The sequence below is a fragment of the Lissotriton vulgaris genome, chromosome 1_1, assembly GCF_964263255.1.
Source record: "Lissotriton vulgaris chromosome 1_1, aLisVul1.2, whole genome shotgun sequence".
Classification (NCBI taxonomy): Eukaryota; Metazoa; Chordata; class Amphibia; order Caudata; family Salamandridae; genus Lissotriton; species Lissotriton vulgaris.
The window spans coordinates 61,917,192-61,941,919 of record NC_141685.1 but is presented as its reverse complement, the minus strand read 5'-3'; the positions used below and the strand labels follow the sequence as shown (position 1 = coordinate 61,941,919).

The 24,728-nt window shown below is 41.7% G+C and overlaps 1 protein-coding gene across 3 annotated transcripts; it reads right to left on the bottom strand.

Moving 5' to 3' along the window:
- Positions 1-214: 214 nt before the first annotated feature.
- On the bottom strand, positions 215-1,623 carry LOC147737274 (uncharacterized). Of its 3 annotated transcripts, XM_086923987.1 has the most exons (3): positions 1,194-1,623; positions 690-1,109; positions 215-605 (listed from the first exon to the last, which is right to left on the bottom strand). In XM_086923987.1, the coding sequence occupies exons 1-3, from the start codon at positions 1,621-1,623 to the stop codon at positions 301-303; spliced, it is 1,155 nt and encodes a 384-aa protein (XP_086780113.1). In that variant the 3' UTR covers positions 215-300. The 3 variants fall into 3 exon arrangements, with proteins under 3 accessions (XP_086780113.1, XP_086780025.1, XP_086779943.1); XM_086923899.1 differs by having other exon boundaries at positions 215-460; positions 542-1,623; XM_086923817.1 differs by having other exon boundaries at positions 215-1,623.
- Positions 1,624-24,728: the final 23,105 nt, after the last annotated feature.

Below are 24,728 nucleotides of genomic sequence, written 5' to 3'. Positions count from 1 at the left end.
GTGTGTGTTAGTTGATGTATCCGTAGGTTTAATAACTGACAGAAGATATTCACACATCCCCTGCACCTGAAAGGATTTTTCTCTTTGTGCATTAACTGATGAATCCTTAATGCAGAAGATTTCCTAAAGGTACTTCTACACTCACTACAGTTGTACGGTATTTACAGAGTGTGTGTAAGCTGATGTCTATATAGGCTTGATAATTGACTACATTTCTTCACACATTCATTGCACTTGAAGGCTTTTCTTCTGCGTGTGTTCGCTGATGCCTGCTTAGGATTGATAACGGACTACAGCTTTTCAAGCATTCATGGCATTTAAGAGATTTGTTTCCCCTTTGTGAGCTCGCTGATGATTTCTTAATGCTGAAGAGTAAGTAAAACTACTGCCACATTCATTGCAATGGTAGGGCTTTTCCCCTGTGTGTGTTCTCTGATGTGTGTGGAGGTTTGATTGTACCCTAAAACTACTTCCACATTCACTGCAATTGTATGGTTTTTCCCCTGTGTGTGTTCTCTGATGTCTCCGGAGGCCTGTTAACTGACTGAAGCTCTTTACACATTCACTGCACTGGTATGGTTTTTCCCCTGTGTGTGTTCTCTGATGTGTGTGGAGGTTTGACTGTAACCTAAAACTACTTCCACATTCACTGCAATGGTAGGGTTTTTCCCCTGTGTGTGTTCTCTGATGTTTCTGGAGGTGGGTTAAATGACTGAAGCTCTTCACACATTCACTGCAATGGTATGGTTTTTCCCCTGTGTGTATTCGCTGATGTCTCCGGAGGTCTGTTAACTGACTGAAGCTCTTTATACATTCACTGCACTGGTATGGTTTTTCCCCTGTGTGTATTCTCTGATGTGTGTGGAGGTGTGATAACTGACTGAAGCTCTTCACACATTCATTGCAATGGTAAGGTTTTTCCCCAGTGTGTATTCGCTGATGTCTCCGGAGGCCTGTTAACTGACTGAAGCTCTTTACACATTCACTGCACTGGTATGGTTTTTCCCCTGTGTGTGTTCGCTGATGTGTTTGGAGATGTGATAACCGACTGTAGCTCTTCACACATTCACTGCAATGGTATGGTTTTTCCCCTGTGTGTATTCTCTGATGTGTGTGGAGCTGTGAAATGTGATTGAAGCTCTTTACACATTCCTTGCAATGGTATTTTATTTCCACTGTGTGTGTTCGCTTATGTGTTTGGAGTTCTGCTAACGCACTGAAACTCTTGGCACATTCACTGCAATGGTATGGTTTTTCCCCTGTGTGTATTCTCTGATGTCTGTGGAGGTTTGAAATGTGACTGAAGCTCTTTACACAATCATTGCAATGGTATGGTTTTTCCCCTGTGTGTATTCTCTGATGTGTGTGGAGGTTTGAAATGTCACTGAAGCTCTTTACACATTCATTGCAATGGTATGGTTTTTTCCCTGTGTGTGATCGCTGATGTGTTTGGAGATGTGTTAACCGACTGAAGCTCTTCACACATTCAGTGCAATGGTATGGTTTTTCCCCTGTTTGTATTCGCTGATGCTCTTTTATGGTTTCTAACTGGCTAAAGTTCTTGACATATTCAGTGCAATTGCACGATTTTTCTCCTGACCGTGTTTCCTGAAGGGTCAGCATAGTTAATAAACCACTTGCGTTATTTTCACATTCCCTGTATGTGTGTGATATTTTGGACGCTTGATATCCAATTTAACAAATAAAATACAAGATTCACTAAATACCTGCCACATTCATAATATCAGTAAGGCTTCCTTGTGGGTGATTGCATCTTTAGATTGCATAATGGCTTTGCCTGCTTGCGGGTAAAGCTTAATCTTCCTTCCAGTAGGTGCAAATTGGGACAATACTCTGTACTTCAGAGAGCAGATCTCCGCTTTCCTTTAGCCTTCAGATGTTAGGCTCCACTTTGTTGTGCTTTTCCCTGGTTCCTGTGGTTTGGCTTGAAAGAGTTAACAATACACCTAGAGCACTGAATGCTGGTCTGTTGCCAGTTTAGATAGCGAAGCACTGCTCTAGCCATATCATGACTGTGAAGCGACTCGTAATGTGTACAGCTACTCCAAAGAGTGTCTGGGGCAAAGCACATGTCAGAAAAGAAAGTAAATCTGGTTGTTTCAAACATGGACAAAAAGCCAAGTTTTCAACCTTTTTTTAAACATTATCATGTTACTAACAGCTCAAAGCTGAAGAGGGAGTTTGTTCCAAGCTATGGATCCCAAATAGACACGAGACCTTCCTCCAACTCTCATACCGGCCTCATGATCAAAGCTGGTGTTGGACGCTTGTTTATACAGCAGGTGGTTTGTCAGTTTTGTTGCCTTAATTTTGTAGAGGTCATTTCTTCGTCTTGGGGTGTGGAGATGCAGATCTCAGAATCGGACAATCACTGAATTGACTTTGACTGCTTCTTCCTGGATCTGTCCTCTGCCTCTGATTGCACTGATGTTTTTGGAGCTCCTTATTTTTGATAATTTTTGCAGGTTTGATGTGTTATCTTCATTATTCATAATCAATCCATGCATTTAAGGCTTATTTTCTGTTGGATGTAAAGAAATGTAATATTACTAAATGCAAATGTAATACAATGTGAATACACAATATTTAACCAGCTGAATAAGACATCTCTTCTCTACCATATTTGAAATTTAGTAAGGAACATTTTACCATACATGGATATTTCATTAAAAGTGTGGTTGAACATGTCACATCTTATTTATTGAAAAGGCAGTGATTTACCATTGTTCAGAGTAAATTACTAAGGAAAGGGCAGCTACAGAGCACTCATGTGCTACAGGGACAGTTTTGGGTAGATACACATGGATAAGATTTCATTTAAACAGAACAGATTGTGGAAAAAGAGAGGAATCAGGAAGCGCTGCCGTTAATTCAGTTTCAGGAAGTATCTACCAAAGGTAGCTCTTCAGGAAGTGTATAACAAAGGTACATCTTTAAGAACTGTATAACAAAGGTAACTCTACAGGAAGTATATATGACAAAGGTAACTCCGGGCATCTTTTTCCACATTGCTTTCCTGTTCACACTGGATCAGCTCAAATGCCAACTGCCGCCTTTACCTTGCTTGTTACTAAAGACGGGGGTCCCTATTTACACAGGGTGGTCACTCCTTGACCACAAGGGAGATGTCTTCAGTCTTCTAGTCGGTATAGAATATTGAAGGTCCAAGAGTTTCATTTCAGAGTTTCGTTCCAGGATAATCTAAAGTCCTGGGGACACAGCTCCTATCTTTATACTAGGAAAATGGGCTGGATTACCCACTAGGTCCCTCCTATGGGTGGACCTGGAAAGGGGGTGGTTACACCCCTTTCCCTTTGTCCAGTATCGCGCCAGAGCGGGGCTGGAGTGCCCCAGCAACTGGTTTGAACTAGGCTATGCATGGAGCATCTTGTGTGCCCCAGGCAGTGTCTGGAAAAGCATTGTTCCATTTAACCCACCCTGCCCCAATACACTACAGGCTGTCTGGGAAGGTACTAGCACCTCCCTCGACAGGAAACCCATTGTCCAGGCCTCCCTTGCTGGAGTTTCGTCCAGCAGCAGGAGTTCAGACTCTTGTCTGTGGCAGCAGCATCCATTTTGTGATGCTGAAGCTCTGTTTAACTTTAACCGGGTAAAGCAGTAACATACATGTCTTTTCCCTCTAGAAGGGTGTAATGCTACCCCCGCTGCCAGAATTGGTGGGGGGGGGGGGTAGTATTGCAAAGTGTTTGACACCTTACACCACATGTTTTGATAAAGCCACACCAAAGTTAGCATTTAACCATGAGGATTATAATGCACTTAACAGTATATGGTATGGCTATATCATAGAACAGCTATAAGGACATGGTTTTGAAAGCTGCAGAGGGGCTCAGCTTATGCTAGGGCATCCTCTCACATAAAGCCAAGCACTCTGCCTTGAGGATTGTCGAGGCCTACCATGGAAGTGACTTATAGGTGCATATGTGTCTATATATAAAGGTAGATATAGGTATACTATATCTAAGTAAGGGGTGATTACACCACCTTACTCAAGCTGAGTGATCAGCCTGTGGTGTCAGTTTGGATGGCCAGACAGGGGTGGCATAATACATGCTTCAGCCCATGGTAGGCCTTGGATGCACCTATGCCCTGGGTACCTATGGCACACTGCACAGGGGCTCACAGAGGTGACCCAATACCCAATCTGGTATGTACCTAAAGTACATGGAGTCCATTTTATAGGGAGAGCAGATAGCCTGGAGCCCCGAATAGCAGGACCCCAGGCCAACTAAGTCGAAAACCAGCAAAACACAAGGCAAAATGTTGGGGTAACCATATAGTCAGATATCCACCTTCCTACATCCAGTGTCTTCACAGTGTTGGAAATTATCAATTTTATTAACAGCACAATATTAACTCACCACTGCTGTGGCTTGCAGTCATAAGGCCATTATGAACGGACTAAGTTGTGTGCCAGAATGCCTGTGAATAGTTTAGCAAGAATGTTTGGGAGGGAGATTGGTCTCATGTTGAGCAGGCCTAGTGGTTTTGCCAGGGCCCGTGAATAACTGTTATTACTGTTTCTCTCTTGGTGTCTGTGGGCTTGTCTGTGTCCTCAGCTCTTTCAACAATGTTTGAAAACAGATCCGATGATAGCTGCCAGGTGTACATGTTTTGCATGTGTAGAATCACACACTAGTAACTGTAGTGCATGCATGATTCACCTTGTCAGTTTGTAAGCAAGTGAGCATTCACAGACCCCAATCGGACTATTTCTGACACTGGAAACAGTCAGAGTTTCACTTCAACAAAATGCTGGAGTAACTCTCTTTCCAGGGTAGGAAGAGAAATGATCACCCTCTAAAAGTGGTGGCGAGTAGTGCTATACGGTTCATAACACCATTTATCTGGGGAAAGCTGGGGACATGGTACAATGCACTGGGGAAATGGCATGTGATGAAAATGTGACATGACATTCCCACTAAACCTGCTTTTACACCTTTTTTGAGCTGTCTGTGTTCAGTTTATCAAGGACCAGGGGTTAGTTTCAAGTCAAGAGATCGTGCAGGATTAGACTAATTATAATGTCATAGATACCAACAAATGCCTTTAACACGTATGCCTTTACCCTGCAATGCCTTAAACACGTATGTCTTTACCACGTAACACCTTTACCATGCATATGCCTTGAACAATGCATAATGAAGGATTTACAAAAATGGCCCTGCCAGTAAAGGGTGGGTGCCCTTGAGCCCATCCAGGGCACCCACATGATCAATGTTGAGGGCCCCCAAAGCCCCCGTGATGCCAGCGGGAGCCAGTATAGTTCCTACCCGTAGAGAGCAGCTTAAAATCCTGCGCTCTACGGGCAGGAACAATTTTTTCATGTGTTTCTCTGCCCGCATTATAAGCTGTGCATTGTGGGGAGTGTAAGTTATAGTTAGCCCAGGTAACTATACCTGCTCAGTTTCTACGGTTTTGAGTATGTAAAATCTGAAACTCTCGGTAACCTTTGTTTTTTTCGGTGTATTTCTAAGGTTTTTGATGCTATTTCCTACCTATAATGTCTCTGTAAACTATGATTTTTTTTCAGTGAAAATATCTCTCTTTTTCTCTCTCTATATATACATATATATATATAGTTACATTATAAATCATTTGTTGATGGTACCATACTCATTTTAGGAATTGTGGTGGGTTCTATGGTGATTTTACCATGTGAAAAAACATTCTGCTGTGATATCATGAATATTGCTTGAAAGAAAACTAATATCTCATGATTTTCCCACAGTGGTTTGGAAGGGGATCTATAAGCTAAACTGAAAGCATATTTTCTGTAAATTCACATTATCTTTCTCAGTCATGTGAAAATGAAGTCTGACATTCTCAGTAAAACATGTACATCCAACAAGGACAGAGACTGTCAGTTGATTCCTTTGTGTTCTACTGCAGCCTCCTAGAGTGTTCTAAAGAACAACCAGAGCGCTAACAGTCCTACTTATTACAAAGGTATGGCACACCTGAAGCCATCTTGATTGGAATAAAGTGGTAACTCTTAAAACATTTAATTTAAAAAGAAACAACATGAGGGGGTATATTTTGCCATAGAAAGTATGATTAGTGCTGCAGAATGAAAAATTAGGGCACATTTTGAGTGACTTCTCAAATCCTTTTCTATTTCATTAAAACATTCTGACATGCAGTCTCCCAAAAAGGCCACCAGAGACAAAAGAGCCCAAATGTAGCCCAAATATCACCCAGATGTAGCCCAAGTATAGCCCAATGACAGAATGTCCCAGAGTGTTCTAAAGAACAACTAGAGCGCTAACAGTCCTACTTATTACAAAGGTATGGCACACCTGAAGCCATCTTGATTGGAATAAAGTGGTAACTCTTAAAACATTTAATTTAAAAAGAAACAACATGAGGGTGTATATTTTGCCATAGAAAGTATGATTAGTGCTGCAGAATGAAAAATTAGGGCACATTTTGAGTGACTTCTCAGATCCTTTTCTATTTCATTAAAACATTCTGACATGCAGTCTCCCAAATTGGCCACCAGAGACAAAAGAGCCCAAATGTAGCCCAAATATCACCCAGATGTAGCCCAAGTATAGCCCAATGACAGAATGTCCCAGAGTGTTCTAAAGAACAACTAGAGCGCTAACAGTCCTACTTATTACAAAGGTATAGCACACCTGGAGCCATCGTGATGGGAATAAAGTGGTAACTCTTAAAACATTTAATTTAATAAGGAACAAAATGAGGGGGTATATTATGCAATAGAAGGTATTATTAGTGCTGCAGAAAGAAAAATTAGGGCACATTTTGAGTGACTTTTCAAATCCTCTTCTATTTCATTAAAACATTCTGACATGCAGTCTCCCAAAATGGCCACCAGAGACAAAAGAGCCCAAATGTAGCCCAAATATCACCCAGATGTAGCCCAAGTATAGCCCAATGACAGAATGTCCCAGAGTGTTCTAAAGAACAACTAGAGCGCTAACAGTCCTTTTTATTACAAAGGTATGGCACACCTGAAGCCATCTTGATTGGAATAAAGTGGTAACTCTTAAAACATTTAATTTAAAAAGGAACAAAATGAGGGGGTATATTTTGCCATATGAATTATGATTAGTGCTGCAGAAAGAAAAATTAGGGCACATTTTGAGTGACTTCTCAAACCCTCTTCAAATTCATTAAAAATTTCTGACATACAGTCTCCCAAGATGGCCACCAGAGACAAAAGAGCCTAAATGTAGCCCAAATATCACCCAGATGTACCCCAAGTATAGCCCAATGACAGAATGTCCCAGAGTGTTCTAAAGAACAACTAGAGCGCTAACAGTCTTACTAATGACAAAAGTATGGCACACCAGAAGCCATCTTGATTGGAATGAAGTGGTAAGTCTGAAAACACTCAATTTAAAAAGGAATAACATGAGGGGGTATATTTTGCCATAGAAAGTATGATTAGTGCTGCAGAATGAAAAATTAGGGCACATTTTGAGTGACTTCTCAAATCCTTTTCTATTTCATTAAAACATTCTGACATGCAGTCTCCCAAAATGGCCACCAGAGACAAAAGAGCCCAAATGTAGCCCAAATATCACCCAGATGTAGCCCAAGTATAGCCCAATGACAGAATGTCCCAGAGTGTTCTAAAGAACAACTAGAGCGCTAACAGTCCTACTTATTACAAAGGTATGGCACACCTGAAGCCATCTTGATTGGAATAAAGTGGTAACTCTTAAAACATTTAATTTAAAAAGAAACAACATGAGGGGGTATATTTTGCCATAGAAAGTATGATTAGTGCTGCAGAATGAAAAATTAGGGCACATTTTGAGTGACTTCTCAGATCCTTTTCTATTTCATTAAAACATTCTGACATGCAGTCTCCCAAATTGGCCACCAGAGACAAAAGAGCCCAAATGTAGCCCAAATATCACCCAGATGTAGCCCAAGTATAGCCCAATGACAGAATGTCCCAGAGTGTTCTAAAGAACAACTAGAGCGCTAACAGTCCTACTTATTACAAAGGTATAGCACACCTGGAGCCATCGTGATGGGAATAAAGTGGTAACTCTTAAAACATTTAATTTAATAAGGAACAAAATGAGGGGGTATATTATGCAATAGAAGGTATTATTAGTGCTGCAGAAAGAAAAATTAGGGCACATTTTGAGTGACTTTTCAAATCCTCTTCTATTTCATTAAAACATTCTGACATGCAGTCTCCCAAAATGGCCACCAGAGACAAAAGAGCCCAAATGTAGCCCAAATATCACCCAGATGTAGCCCAAGTATAGCCCAATGACAGAATGTCCCAGAGTGTTCTAAAGAACAACTAGAGCGATAACAGTCCTTTTTATTACAAAGGTATGGCACACCTGAAGCCATCTTGATTGGAATAAAGTGGTAACTCTTAAAACATTTAATTTAAAAAGGAACAAAATGAGGGGGTATATTTTGCCATATGAATTATGATTAGTGCTGCAGAAAGAAAAATTAGGGCACATTTTGAGTGACTTCTCAAACCCTCTTCAAATTCATTAAAAATTTCTGACATACAGTCTCCCAAGATGGCCACCAGAGACAAAAGAGCCTAAATGTAGCCCAAATATCACCCAGATGTACCCCAAGTATAGCCCAATGACAGAATGTCCCAGAGTGTTCTAAAGAACAACTAGAGCGCTAACAGTCTTACTAATGACAAAAGTATGGCACACCAGAAGCCATCTTGATTGGAATGAAGTGGTAAGTCTGAAAACACTCAATTTAAAAAGGAATAACATGAGGGGGTTAATTTTGCCATAGAAAGTATGATTAGTGCTTCAGAAAGAAAAATTAGGGATCATTTTGAGTGACTTCTCAAATCCTCTTCTATTTCATTAGAAAAATTCTGACATGCAGACTGAAACATGCACTTTGAATACCAGCAGCAGACGTCCCTGGTGAGCAGTAGCTTTACTACAGTGATCTAATGTGCAACTAGAGTGCTAACATTCAGAATTTATGGCAAATGTGTGACACATCTGAATGCCTTCTTGATGGAACCAAAGTAAACAAGCATTGAAAATGCAATAGATCTCGCCCTCGTTTAAGTTAAAGCCATTCTGTTTGTAATGAGGTGGCTTTTTAGCTTTGCTTTTATTAGTGCTTTTTCAACTTTCATGTAAATAACATGCATCTGTATGCATATAAGTATATGTATGCATGCATTTATGTTTGTATTTATATAGATATACAGATGATATATGTTTATATATGTATGTATATATATATATTCACTGAAAAAACCATAGGCTATAGACCATATATAGTTAGGAATTAGCATTTACAAAACCTTGAAAATTCACTGAAAAAACCATAGGTTATAGACCATATATAGTTAGGAATTAGCATTTACAAAACCTTGAAAATTCACTGAAAAAACCATAGGTTATAGACCATATATAGTTAGGAATTCGCATTTACAAAACCTTATTTTACTCACACAAAACCATTGAAATTCCATATATGGTTAGTTGCACTAACTATATATCGCGCACCCGCAATCCACTGCTGATGATGTCACATATTACATCATTCATGACATGGTCAGTGACATCACTGATGACATCACTGATGACATCTCAAATGACTTCACTGATGACATCACTGATGACAACATCCAGTGACTGTATGTTTCTGTAAAGTTAAAATATGTCTTACATATTGAAGAATGAGTGGATGTATAAGTGTCTGGATGAAGGATTTAGTAGGTGCATGACCGACTGTATGAGTGAGTGATTAAATGTGTCTCACTGAGTGCATGGGTTAGTGACTAAACTGTCTTAATTTGTGCATCATTATGTCTGTTCTGTAAACTGTTGCATGTGTTGATAAGTAGCTATATGAGTAACTATATGGGTTATTGATTGGTTGCCCAAGTATTTGTATGGGAGACTGAGTGTGTGTGTGGGTGGCTGGGAGGTGTATGACTCTGTGCATAGATGTGTGAGCAGTTGATTCACTAGATGTATGGTTTCAAAAGTGCATGTGGAAACAGCTGTATGGGCGGTTGACTGTGTGCATGAGTGTATTGGTGAGTGAATGGATATCTCAGTGCTACATGTCAAAGTAAGTACATATGTAAAACACAGTACATGTGAGAGTTGACATATATAAATAACTGTGCATAAGAGCCAGTGAATGTGTGAGTGGCTGTATGGATCATTGTGAACTTGTATCAGGGATTGTATAAGAGAGTACATATGTGTTAGTATATGTTTGAATAAGTAAAGTTTGTATAACTGTATAGTTGAGGAAATGGAGGTGTGATTGATTCTTTGCATGACTGACTAGGTGTGTGAGTAACTCCATGGATGAGTGACAGTCTGTGAGTGTCTGTTTACACTGATTGTATCTAAGGTTATATTAGAGTCTGAAGAGGTTCATCGTATTATCACATGAATGATATCATCAGTGATGTGATCAGTAATGTCAAATGAGATGTCATCAGTGATGTCATCAGTGATGTCATTTGAGATGTCATCAGTGATGTCATTTGAGATGTCATCAGTGATGTCATTTGAGATGTCATCAGTGATGTCATCAGTGATGTCACTGACCATGTCATGAATGATGTAATATGTGACATCATCAGCAGTGGATTGCGGGTGCGCGATATATAGTTAGTGCAACTAACTATATATGGAATTTCAATGGTTTTGTGTGAGTAAAATAAGGTTTTGTAAATGCGAATTCCTAACTATATATGGTCTATAACCTATGGTTTTTTCAGTGAATTTTCAAGGTTTTGTAAATGCTAATTCCTAACTATATATGGTCTATAACCTATGGTTTTTTCAGTGAATATATATATATATATTATCCAAACTTGCTCAGATATGAGGCCGCTCACCACTCGCAGGTCGGTTCCCAAAACCCTTTTATTGTCCTGAATTGGCATACAGGAATCAGACCCACCGGAGGGTATAAAATGCTTAATTGGACTACATTTCCCAGCAGACAATGTTTTGAAATTGAGGCACAGCTGGGGCCAATCGCAATCGTAAGAAATCACGAGGTAAATGTGGCCGCAATGAATTGGGTTCCTGTTATGCGGCCTCTGATGAGAAGCGAAAATGCTTTGAAACGCGTAAGGCCAAAGGATGAGGTACAGGACTTGTAAGCTGCATGTTTCTCAATAAAAGGTTTTGGGAACCGACCTGCGAGTGGTGAGCGGCCTCATATCTGAGCAAGTTTGGATAATATATATATATATATGTGTATATATACATCATTTATGACTTATTATTATTAGAGACAACTCTATAAGGCCTTGTAGAATGCATTATTTATAGATTGTAAATAATTGTTGTGACAGAACAATTTACTGCCATGAATGAGGAAATTATATCATCATCTCGCACGCAGCACTTTAAGAGTACTTTACAGGAATGGAAGAAAAACAAAATGGCGATTGTATTGAGCCATAGTTTGTAAATGTAATGTAAATGTCTAGTGTTTAATGAACGCAAAGAAAGATACTACCACTGATCACTTTTTATAAATTTACTAGACGCCTGGGACTCTCTGGTCCAGTTGAAGGCTAATTGTAGCCGAAACGCATAGGCCGTCCTATTCTTGCACGTTTTTTCACATGGTGCTTTAAAAATAAAATAATTTAGATAACCTACCTGCTGTCGTGCCGTGACTTCTGCTGGGAAAAGAAAAGTGGCGAGAGGTATCAAAGGAATCTATGGTGTGTGGACTGGGACGGACATCACAGGCACTCACGAAGGAGGCGAGGCGATCTGGGAACAATTCCAGTCATTTGAAGAATCGGAACAAGATGATCGACGCCTCTATAATCTGCTGTGTGTAAACGCATCCGAACAAACTAGAGAAAATGGATGCCTGGAGTCTGAGCGGCAAAGACCCGGCGGTGAGTGAGCGAGGCGGGTGGTGGATGGTGTCTGTGCAACTCAGTAGCGCGGTGGAAGCGGCGTATGAGAAGCGGGGGCCCGCGGCTGCCTACTCGATCACAAAAATGCCAGGAAGAGTAGCCGAGCATTGTGTCACCGCGAAAGGGGCAAAGAAAATAAGACGCTTTCCAAAAGACGAATGATACGAGACAACACATTGCGTTCTCGACTCCTAAATTACAGGCAAAAACTGTCTCTGCAAGAAACCCGGAAGAAGCTAAATGAGAGGGATTGAGCATTAAAGAAACAGTATGGTATATTGTGATTCCTCGCACGTGGGGAGTAAGAGGAGCATCAGGTCAATGGGATTCTGAACTAATCTGGGAGCGGACGACAGAATCCTGAAATAAAACAAATAAAACACCAAAGCAATTACAGACAAGAAACTGTGAAAATTATAACCTCATTTACATAGATGGCAGATAAAACCAGGAATCACCAACTAAGGGTGAGTGAACTACTCAATGATGATGAAACAATTCCCTCAACTACCACAAATACAAGAGGAACAGCAGGAGGAAAAGGAAAAGAAAAAGATAACAGAACAATAGTAAATGTCCTAAGAGAATTACAACAAAACCGGATCTTGGAAATTAACAAATGGTGGGAAAAAATGACATTAGAAAAATATATAGAGCTAAAAGAGTCCCTAGAGTGCTACGGATACTCATCATGCCCACATTGAAAGATCTAGACACGGATTTGATAAAATGATGGCAACAGGACACCAATGAGTGTTCATTTAAACTCATGAGGACATTAATCATACACGCTGAGAGGAAATTGGAGAAAATTACGACCATAATCCAATCACTGGAACAAGAGTTAGCGAAAATCCCTGTATCTGAAGAAAACAAGGAATTAATTGAAAATATGGAGAAAAAATTGAACAAACATGAGACGGAGGTAGAGAAACGAAAAGCAAACAAATTCACGAGGGACCGGATGGATTATGCAAACTGGTGCAGATACACGTTTGCCCGCAAGTACGACACTCTAAGAAGTAGAGTTGTGATGGACAAGTGCGCTGGAACAGTAAATTCCGATACAATAGACAGTTCAGAAATCAGCTCAGCTGATGAGGACACAGTAACAACTCCAATGGATTTTTACGGGGAGATACAATTGGCGCAAATGATAACGCGACAAAAAGGAAGAGGCAGAATCAACACGTGGGGGAGAGGACAACCAAAACCAGAAGAAGGAGCAAAACCAAAGAGAGGAAAAGGAAAGCAAAAATAATCCTTAAAAAAAGCGGAATAAATCAAGATAAAAATTTGGTCCTGAACATATCCGGCAAACAACTAACGGAAGTTCAAATCAAGCGATGGAATCGAGGACTTTCCTACTGCCCCAATAAGGATATGGATATCCCCAATGTACGGATTGATCTCTACAAGTTTTGTAGGAAAATTAAACTTAAAAAATACTTTGCGGAGAAGAAACCTCAACCTAATGCCTGTCAATCAGAAGAAACAAATCCATCCTTAATTGCCCAAAAAGATCTACTAGCACTCAGAGCATTAACATCTTTGAGAGAGGATGAATCATCAAACATAGAGACAAGTCAAGATTCGTTCACATCAGATATTGACTTCTGTAACACTATTGGACTGACAACAAACATAGGAGGTGAAAGTGGACTAAGAAAACAGTCCAGGTTCTGTCCACAGATGCCACCCGGGAATAAAATTGACCTATTCCATGAAATAATGGTAGAAGAAGTTACCAAGATGTTAAGCAGATCCATCGCTAATAAGAACATGGATTGGAATAATAACAACAATAAAAAAACGTGGAACCTCTCGCCAAAAGAATATCAGGCAATCACAGAACTCAACAACGATCCTACAATAAAGGATAAAGGAGGAAACATTGTGGTCCAAAATGTTACCGATTATATAAATGAGGCAAGTGCGACAGTTGGAGAATCAAGATCATTATGAGCTATTGGCCAACAACCCGATGGAAGAATGGACAAATGAATACCATACAGACTTGCTGGGTTGGGAAGAAAGAGTCCTAATTGATTTTGATGAATATTGCTACTTGAAAACAGACAATCCGATCATAGCTACGATCTACTTTCTGCCGAAAGTTCATAAATCAATTGAGAGACCAACTGCTAGACCGATAGTGAGTTCCATAGGATCGCTTTGGGAAACAACCTCAAGATTCATTGACATCTTCCTCATGAATTACATAACAATGCTCCCTTCGTATCTGAAAGATACCATGGACTTTCTAAACAAAATATCTAAAATTGAGTGGAACCCGGGATACTTGATGACCACAATAGACGTAACATCACTCTAAGCCTCGATACGTCATGAAGACAGAATAAGAGCCATCAAGAAATTTCTGGAAAAAAGATCGATCAGTCACCTTGAACACTCAGCCATGCTAATCAACATGTTGACCTACTGTCTTGAACATAATATTTTCCCCTTCCTTGGTAGCCTGTATTTACAAAAACAAGGCACGGCGATGGGGACATCTTTCACCCTAACTTATGCAAACTTAATGATGGACTCTGGGAAACCAAAGTTGTGGAGGAAGAAAACAAAAATCACTCGAAAATAAAAACATGGTGTCGATTCATCGACGATTTATTCGTCATATGGGACGGAAGTCGCGAAGACTTACATAATTTAATTGACACTCTAGAACAAAATGATTACAACCTCCATTTCACATTGTCTATAAGCGAGACCAGTATAATTTTTCTAGATGTGGAGGTCTTCATTAAAAATAAGAGACTGTGCACTAAAATGCATCGGAAACCGAAATCCTGTAATAGGATTCTTCATGCTAACAATGGCCATCCAGTGAAACTAAAATGGAGTATACCTTACGGTCAGATGCTTAGAGCTAAAAGAAATTGTTCAGAGATGGAGGACTTGAAACTGGAAATCGAGGGGATGAGTAGTCGATTTCTGGAAAGAGGATATCCTTTGGAAGTAATCCTAACGGCCTGCGCCCGTCCGCGGCCGGCCGGGGCTAGGGGCACGTCACTCTGCCCAATGCATCACCTATTCCCCTGCCCAACTCCGCTGCCTCCAGGGCCCATGGCCTTTAGCCGCCACTACCTGTTCCCGCATCTTTTCCCTTGGTCTGTCTCCTGCCCTTTCTTCCGCCACCCCTCCCCCTCATCACATTCCCCCCAAACCCCCTGGGGGTGATGTCAACCTTGGAACCACTAAAGCCCTTTCGGCCTACTATCTGAACACCCGGTCCACAGTAGCCCACTGACAAGAACTGTCGGTACTGCTGGACCTTCATGCACCAGACCTCTTTTTAACAGAAACCTGGTTTTCCGAAGACTCTCTCCCCGTTCTATTGGCCACTCTCCCAGCCCCATATTATGCTCTACGTGCGGATCGCCCTAATGGTAGGGCTGGGGGTGGCGTAGCGGTCATCGTCCGGGCTGACTTCCCTTTTCAAAGTCTCTCTCTGCCATATATTGCCACTACGGAGTACCTGGCTATCCGTACCACTTCTATTACGCCCCCTCTCACCTGCGTACTTATCTATCGTCCCCTTTATCGTTTCTCCCCAATTTTCTGGAAGTATTGGCCACGATCACGGTCAATAACTCCTCCATTTTGCTTTTGGGTGATTTCAATTTTTGGCCCTCAGACCCCGCAGAATGCCCTTCCTCAAAAGATTATTCAGACACCCTTCAATCTCTCAATTTTATATCCCATATTCACTCCCCTACCCATGTCAAAGGACATATCTTGGACCAGATCTGGTCCTTGAATTGTCCCGTAAAGTCCCTATCCATCTCACCCTGCACGTGGTCGGACCATCATCTGATTTCATTTGCCCTTCCCACCCACCCCCCGGTTTAGCCCCCACTCCCTAAGAATGTCTGGGTCCGTGCTTGGGGGCGAGTAGACCCCGACAATTTATCCGCCTTACTCACCGCTTCCTACCCCTCCCTACAAGGTTTATCCACTCTCTCCCAGGTTACGTCCATTGATCAGTGGCTTTCTTCAGGTTGCGACTCCATTGCCCCTCTGAAGCGGGTCACCTCAAAGCGGGAGAAGGATGCAAACCTGTGGTTCAAAGAAGATCTTAAGACCACCAAATTAGCGGTATGCCGAGCGGAGCGTGCCTGGAGGAGAAACTACTGCCCCTTACTTCGATTGGAGTTCATTAACATCTTGACTTAATATAAAAAGGCTATCTTGGCGGCTAAAACAGCCTATTTCTCCTCTAAAGTTCTCGCAGCTGAGAACCAATCGAGGGAAATCTTCTCGATTGTGCATAACCTGGCATTCTTCGACAGAACTACTCTGAAGCCCACCCCTTCCCAGGAACTCTGTCACTCCCTAAACAACTTCTTCATCCAGAAAATCGCCACCATCAAAGCCAACATTCCTCTTCCTTCTCCTACTTTTGTAGATCCTCAGTGTCCTCCCCCCAAGGGACAACTCAGGGCCCTCCCTCCCTTGACCAAGGAATCCCTGGCTTCGATAATCCCCCTTGTTAAATCCGGCTCCCCCTAGACCCTTGCCCTGCCCACATCCTCCGTCACATTGTTACCACTTGTCCAGACCCCCCCTTCACCTCCTCAATAGCTTTCTCTCTCAGGGTGTCGTACCCATCCCACTTAAAACAGCAGTTATTGTCCCCATCCTGAAGAAGCCGGGCGCAGACCCCTTGACACGGTTGATCACACCATCTTACTATCCCGTGTCAAGGCGGCGGGGATCGGGGGTACCGCCCTGGTATGGTTATCCTCCTTCCTGAGGGACCGCACCCAGGCGGTCCGCCTGGGTGATTTTTCTGCAGACTTCCGGAAAGTTCAGTGCGGGGTCCCCCAAGGCTCTTCCCTTTCATCCCTTTTGTTTAACCTTTACATCGCCCCTCTTTTTTTTTCACTGCAGCAAATGGAGGTCAAAGTATTTAATTACGCGGATGACCTCCAACTCGTCTTCAATCTGTCTTCTTCCCCTGCTTCTGTTCTTAATTTCCAATCTATTATGATTCATATCCGGGACTGGATGAACCACAACCATCTGAAACTCAACCCAGACAAGACTGAGCTGTTGTTGACGGGTGGTTCATCCAGTCCCTGGTCTTCTTTGTTTTGACCCCCTTCCCTAGGTTCTCCACCTGTCCCCTCCACCTCAGTAAAAACATTCGGCATTAAACTCAATTCCCAGCTCACCCTTCACTCCCAGGTTAGTTCTGTGGTGTCTTCTTCTTTTCTTTCACTGCGCACTATACGCAAGGTGTCCTGTTTCTTTTCTTTTGACGCTCTGAAACTGATCACCCTGGCAATGGTCATCTCCCGCCTGGATTACGGCAACGCCCTATATGCAAGTATACCTGCATATAGCTTAAGGCGTTTGCAGCAGATCCAGAACCAGGCGGCACGCCTGGTGTTTAAATTGCCAAAGTCCCACCACGTCACTCCCCTCCTCAAGTCTTTACATTGGCTCCCAGTACGTGAACGTGTCCAGTTTAAGCTTGCCTCTATCACCTTCCAAGCACGACTGGGCACGGCACCGGCTTTTATCTCATCTGAGATCATCCCCTATGTACCTACTAGGGAACTGCGTTCATCCACTCAATCCCTTCTCACAGTCCCGCGGTTCCGGAGGAAGAAATGGGGAGGATCGAAGTTTGCGACCCTTGCTCCACTCTTTTGGAATTCCCTCCCTCCAGAGCTCAGAGCCTTAACTCTCTATCCGCAATTCCGGAAACAGCTCAAAGCTCATCTGTTTACTAAATCTTTTAATTAGTATACTAGCAGTCCTGATTCCTTTTAACTTAGTTTCTGCCACTCCCGCCCTGATATCTGTAAATTGTAGTGCCATGAAACCGCTGGTGAACGTGCGCTATATAAATAATTTTAAATTCAAATTAAATTCAAATCTAGGATGAACCTGAAACAACGATCGGACCTCTTAATCCCTGCGGCGGATGCAGCAAGGACGACACATGAGAACACAACAGAAACAGAGGGTACAGCTCGTTTGATCATGGATTTCAACAACCAAAGTAAGGAGCTGAAGAAGTTGATAAGGAAGAACTGGGAGATTCTGTTACTGGATGAAACTCTGAAGGAAAACCTAACATCTTTTCCAAGTATAACATATAGAAAACCAGCATCTCTACGCGATATCCTAACTCAGAGTCACCTGGAAATCCAACCACCAAAAAAGACAAAATGGCTGACGACACCAGGTTTTTGGAAATGCTCCAAGTGTAAAGCTTGCGAACAGGGTTCTAACATCACAGAATACAAATTACAGAATGGGAGAACTAAGAAAATTAAGGATCACATCACGTGTGAATCAAAATTTGTGATCTACAGGTTGACATGTCCTTGTGGAAAGTACTACATAGGGAGTACCATTAACAAATTAAAATTACGGATTCTGCAACATCTCCGACCCAAACTACCCAATGGCCAAACATTTTCATGAATTCCATCAAAACGATTGCAGTAAATTGAAATATTCTGGGATTAGAATCATAAAACCATTAGAAAGAGGAGGCGATTGGACATTGAAACTTCGGAAAATGGAGTCTAGGATGATTTTGGGGATGGGTACAGAATACCCACATGGACATAACCTGGATGCTGAACTGTATGTACATTTGTAAATAAGATCAGAATATCAAGAACTGTGTAAATAAACCTGAACAGTCTCAGCTCAAAAATCTGAAATATAATGACCTTTTGTATATAGCTGTGTATATGGTATAAATAGAATTCCTTTCCTCTCTGGAAATCTGTAGACAAGTGCATATGTGCAGGAGATATCCTCATGAAAAGACCAGACATGGGAAACCCAAAAAGTGGATATTAACTCTGGGTACATAACTTGTATATTAGAATCTAATGGAAAGAATCTAAATTAACTGTATATAGAATTAACCATAAGTGGAATGTGGGACCTGGTACTTTACCCTGAGGGCCACAATATAGCAGCATCTCAGATAAACCAAACATTGGAGGATTAAGGACATGTATTTGAGAATATATCTACCACAGAATTTAATACAACCGAATGGTCTTGGCAAGAATGGGTTTCTGCAATGAGATGTATTAAAACAACATAATGACTAGAAATTATAAATAATTGTAAATAACAGGGTTGTAAATATGTAGAAAATGAGTAGTACGTCACGTTATGTCCATCTCAAGAAAAAGTACTTTACAATGAAATGTATACACAATTTATGACTTATTATTATTAGAGACAACTCTATAAGGCCTTGTAGAATTAATTATTTATAGATTGTAAATAATTGTTGTGACAGAATAACTTACTGCCATGAATGAGGAAATGATATCATCATCTCGCATGCAGCACTTTAAGAGTACTTCACAGGAATGGAAGAAAAACAAAATGGCGATTGTATTGAGCCATAGTTTGTAAATGATTTTAACAGTCTAGTGTTTAATGAACACAAAGAAGGGTACTACCACTGAGCACTTTTTATAAATGTACTAGACGCCTGGGACTCTATGGTCCAGTTGAAGGCTAATTGTAGCCGAAACGCGCAGGCCGTCCTATTCTTGCACGTTTTTGCACATGGTGTTTTAAAAATAAAATAATTTAGATAACCTATCTGCTGTCGTGCCCGGACTTCCGCTGGGAAAAAGAAAGGTGGTGAGAGGTATCGAAGGAATATATATATATCAAGGGATTTTTCCCATGTGGTCATTGCAAGGCCTGCAAAAACAGTACCTTGGTCAAGGGAGTGGAATACAATGGCATAAAGAAAGAGATAACCCAATTCTTGACTTGTACCACCATATTTGTCATTTATGTAATTGTTTGTCCATGCGAACTCTGGTATATTGGCAGTACCACCGCCCATGCCAAGAAACGCATCCTAGAGCACTATCGTGCCATCATCCACAAGGATGCTAAATACCCTGTGGCACGCCATTTCAGTGAATTTCACTTCGCTGACCCCACCCTTTTGAGATTTTTCATTCTGGAACAAATAGAGAGAAATCCCAGGGGTGGGAATCGGGTCTTAAAAATGAGACAGAGGGAATCGAGACACATAATCAACTTTCAAACCAAGACCCCGGGGGGGCTCAACCATGATGAAGAGCTTGCAATTCATCTCAAGAATGATTATGTATAACCTGTTTGTATATGCTCTGTCTATTCTCATCTCTTCTTCCTAGCGCCTACCACCAGGTTTTTTGACGTAATGCATACGCTGTTTTTCATGTTAGATTTTAACATCTGTCATTTTAATCCACAGGAACTTCACTGGGATTGAGACCCTTCACTGCACCTGCACCAGTTATCTTCCCTACACGTTCCTGATATAAGATAAGAGCACGCCGTCACTGGCTTCACTTTCTAATATTGACTTTGACCAGGTCGCCTGACTGTTCTCTGGCAAGCCTGTTGTTGCCTACTGTCCCACACTGTAGGCACTTTATGACTCCTGGTATTTCACCTAGTGACTGTCCTCGCCATTATCATTGGATCATGAATTTTTAGCGCTAATACCCTGCATGTTGGTCATCTCCATGAATTTGCCTGGCCACAATACGAGAGCGCTTATTCAGACCGCTCGTGTCTTGTCATATTGTATAGACAATTACATGCATGCAATTGTTATTTGTCACAATCATGACTCTTTGAATTATGTTTCTAACATGCGCCCATACTGTGTTTGTTAAGATGTATTAACAACGTAGTTTGACCATTCCAACATGGCCGACCCAATTTTTGGCTTGTGACCTGCGACCTGTGTCCTTTGTCTATGTTGTTGTTGTTTCAGTATTTACACTGCACAAACGCGTTGCACAAACTTACGTGAACAAGGCTTCCTGTAAGCCGAAACATGTCGTAAGGGGTCATTAAACACCCTTGGAACTTGCTGATGTTTGGCGTTTATTGAGTGCCTGAGAGCGTGATACATTTTGTGACGAGGTGTTGGCAATTGAATTTACCGGCGTGCTCTGCCGGCGTTCACGCCACTTCCCGCGGGGCCGACCGCAACCTTTTGGAGCAACCGAGGAGTGTGAATATATATATATATATATATATATATATATATATATATGACATCCAACGACAACCTCAATGGAGTATCCCTCGTCCAGTGGGGGTGGCGCGCTGCCGGTGAGGTGACCGGTACTCAATATTCTGGCAAAACGGCGTTCCAAGCGCGCACTTAGGTACCAAAAGAATCCACACCAAAACGCGGGTCTGTCAAGTAGGTAGGGTTTATTCACGCCATAAGCCCTACGTGACGCGTTTCACACCCCATGAGTGCTTGTTCACACAATGATGCTTGAAAAGTTTGCTGTATTTACCGTGTGTCTCTAATAAACATAGACATGGGACTTATCTATCTTGACAATGTTATAAGATCGCCATCTTGTAATAGTACTGTCTGTCTTACATTGATGGTAGATTGTCATGTTACACAACAGTAATCACATCACATTACAAATATCTGGCAATGTAACCACAAACAAATGATTGCTGGGCAGTACGTACATATTTCATAAATTAAACCACGTAAACCAAATAATTAGAGTTTGTACACTGGTTTGAACAAGTATACCAACAAGTCAAATAAAGATGTAAACAAAGTTATAATTAATAACTTTAGACGTTTAGGCACCCGCTAATACGTGTCTTGCAATGTCAGACACGTTCGACCAATCATCTGTTAGGGTACTGACACGTGATCGGCATATGTGGGTAACCATGGTGACGTATATTTAATTAGTGCACCGGTGTCCCGACGGCTGAAAATTGGGCACGATTGTTATAACGACGGCCATGTGTACACAGTTACTTACATACTGTGTAACAAATCGTAAAAGCGGGCTCCGTGTGAATCAGCAGGGGTATACTCTGCAGATACCAACACACACAAGGGCGTCCAATCAACTGCTAGTAATGCTAGCACGTGATCGGCACTAGAAACTCTGACAGTTCCCATGGTGACCTAAGTGTAACATGTGCACCGTCACAAAGGTTGAGTGCTAAACATTAACGAATGGTTACTAGTCCCCCCCGGTTAGTGGGTTTAACTATGGATCGACAAATAAAGAGATGGATCGACAAATAAAGTTATGGATCGACAAATAAAGTTCTTGTCCCCTGGCTAGTGGGGGAGGTCAGGTGTAACGTGGTTAATGTCCAAGACAATAGTCTGTCACAGTCATGTTATGAAACACGGTTTAGCAGAAAAAAGAAAGCATCATATAAAGGATCAGCCTTGAAAAAACCCTGTTCCGAATCCCCATAAGTGTTACAAAGTACTGTGATACAAAAAGGACAACATACTTGGAGCGAAGAGTGGAGAAGGCCAAGTTGAAAGGACTCGGGTACTAGCATCACAAGCCTGCGAATAAGTCCTGCCCTTTCAACCTGTAGGGAAAAGTATATAGGGACCAATGTCAGAATGAGGAAAAACATTCAATCATGAAGTACATTACAATAAATTTCATTCCTGGTGTAAGTGTACATTATATTCCTCATCAATGTTGTGTCCGTTTGGAAAACGTGTGCAGAGACCAATGATGTGTCTCGATTCTCGTTGTCTAAGTCTTAATGCACGGTTGCCACCCCTTCTGGATACGGTTACCTGTTCAATAATATAGTATCTTAGTAGTTTGGCGTTGGAAAAATCATGACTTTCAAAATGCCTAGCAATAGGGTACTGTTTGTCTCTGTTCGTAATGGCTCTAGTATGTTCCAATATGCGTTGTTTGGCCATTTTTGTGGTACTCCCCACGTACCTCAGTTCACATGGGCATATAAGTACGTACACCACAAACATGGTCGTGCATGTCAGAAATTGTTTTATGGTTTCCATTTTGTTGGTACTTGGATTCCAATATTCTTTGACCATATGACTATTCGAACAGGCTTTGCAGTGACCGCAGGGAAAGAATCCGGGGAGATCCTCCCCCCGTGGTACAGTGTCACTAATCATATTGTGTACCAATAAGTCACTTAAATTGCGTCCCCTGCGATAAGTAATGCTAGGTCTTGCTGGTATGGTACTACCTATAATTGGATCATTTTTAAGTATATCCCAGTTCTTCGTGATACTTTTCTTTATTTCTTTGTAGTTACCATTGTAATCAAGGATAATGCGGGTGACTTCATTATCCTCTGTCCTTGCATCATCATTCCTTTGGTTGGTTAGTAAGTTCTTGCGTTCCACTGATTTCACTTTCTCAGTGGCTCTTTTAATCACCCATTTCGGATAGCCCCTGTTGGTGAACCTTTGTACCATTGATGCCTCCTCTTTGGTGTAGTCATCAATGGTGCTACAGTTGCGTTTTACCCTGAGTAGCTCCCCATAGGGGATGCTCCACTTAAGGGGCTCTGGATGACTGCTCAGGGCATGCAGCAAGGTGTTGCCTGCTGTTTCTTTCCGGAACAATATAGTTTTAAGTTTGTTATCCTATACTTTCACCTTGATATCCAAATATTCGATCTCCCTGTCACTGATGTTACTTGTTAATGTGATATTATTGTTGTTATTATTCAATTTGGAGATGAAGTCAATGGCCATGTTTTTACTGCCTTTCGAGATCACAAAAATGTCATCTATGTATCTTAGCCACATAGTGACATTCTGGAATCCTTCCTGTACATCTGGTCTATTTCTCATGTCCCCCTCCCATGCGCCCATGAACAAGTTGGCGAAGCTCGGGGCAAAACATGTGCCCATCGCTGGATGTGGAGAGCTTATATACGAGCCTCCCACACGATGAGACCTTACAAATCATTGAGGAGGTACTGCACTCAACTAATTGGGAATACCATACCCCACGGAATGTAGTACTGGAATGCATCTCATTGGCCCTCACAAAGAACTTCTTTGAGTATGAGGGCACCCTCTTCTGGCAGAAGCATGGGACCAGTATGGGCAGTACTTTTGCCCCGAGTCTGGCCGGACTGTATGTCCACCACTTGGAATCCACCAGAATCCTCCACCCAGACAATCCATACAGGGCAAGGATTCTCACCTTTATTTTGGTTATCTGGGAAGGGGATGAGACCACGGTAACTCAGTTCACCGAGTGGCTAAACAACCAGAATGCGTTTCTCAAATTCACTCACCAGGTGTCAAACCGTAGTATGGTCTTTTTGGATTTAAACATCTATTACGAAGCAGGAATTCTCAAAACAGAAACACACTTCAAACCAACGGCCAGGAACTGTCTCCTCAGATTTGACAGCTTTCATCCGCGTCATCTGAGGGAGAACCTACCCTACGGACAGTTCCTTCGTCTACGACGGAACTGCAGTGACATTGCTAAATATCAATCTCAGGCTAAGGATCTCAGCATCAAACTGAGACAGAGAAAATATCCGGAAACTGTGATCAAAAAAGCATCAAAAAGGGCCAGAAACGATAACCATGAGGCCCTCCTGGAGGATAATCCTAGGAGTGAGGAAACGGAAAAAAGAACAGTATGTGTCACCACATACAGCACAGTAACCAACCAAGTCACTAAGTTGGTCAACAAACATTGCCGCACTTTGATAAGTGGCGGCCTAACTTTGAAGAAACCACTTTTTGCACACAGAAGGGGTAAGAACTTGAGAGACATGCTAGTTCATACGAGACCACCCCCTCCGAAAAAAGACCAAACAAGACTACAGGGCATACATGGACACCATCCATGTGGGAATTGTAACAACTGCCACCTTACTAAAAAAAGCGTGATTCTGACCTTCTCCAATGGGACTCAGTGGGAGCAACGTGTGTTCACAAATTGCAACAGCAAGAATGTTGTAT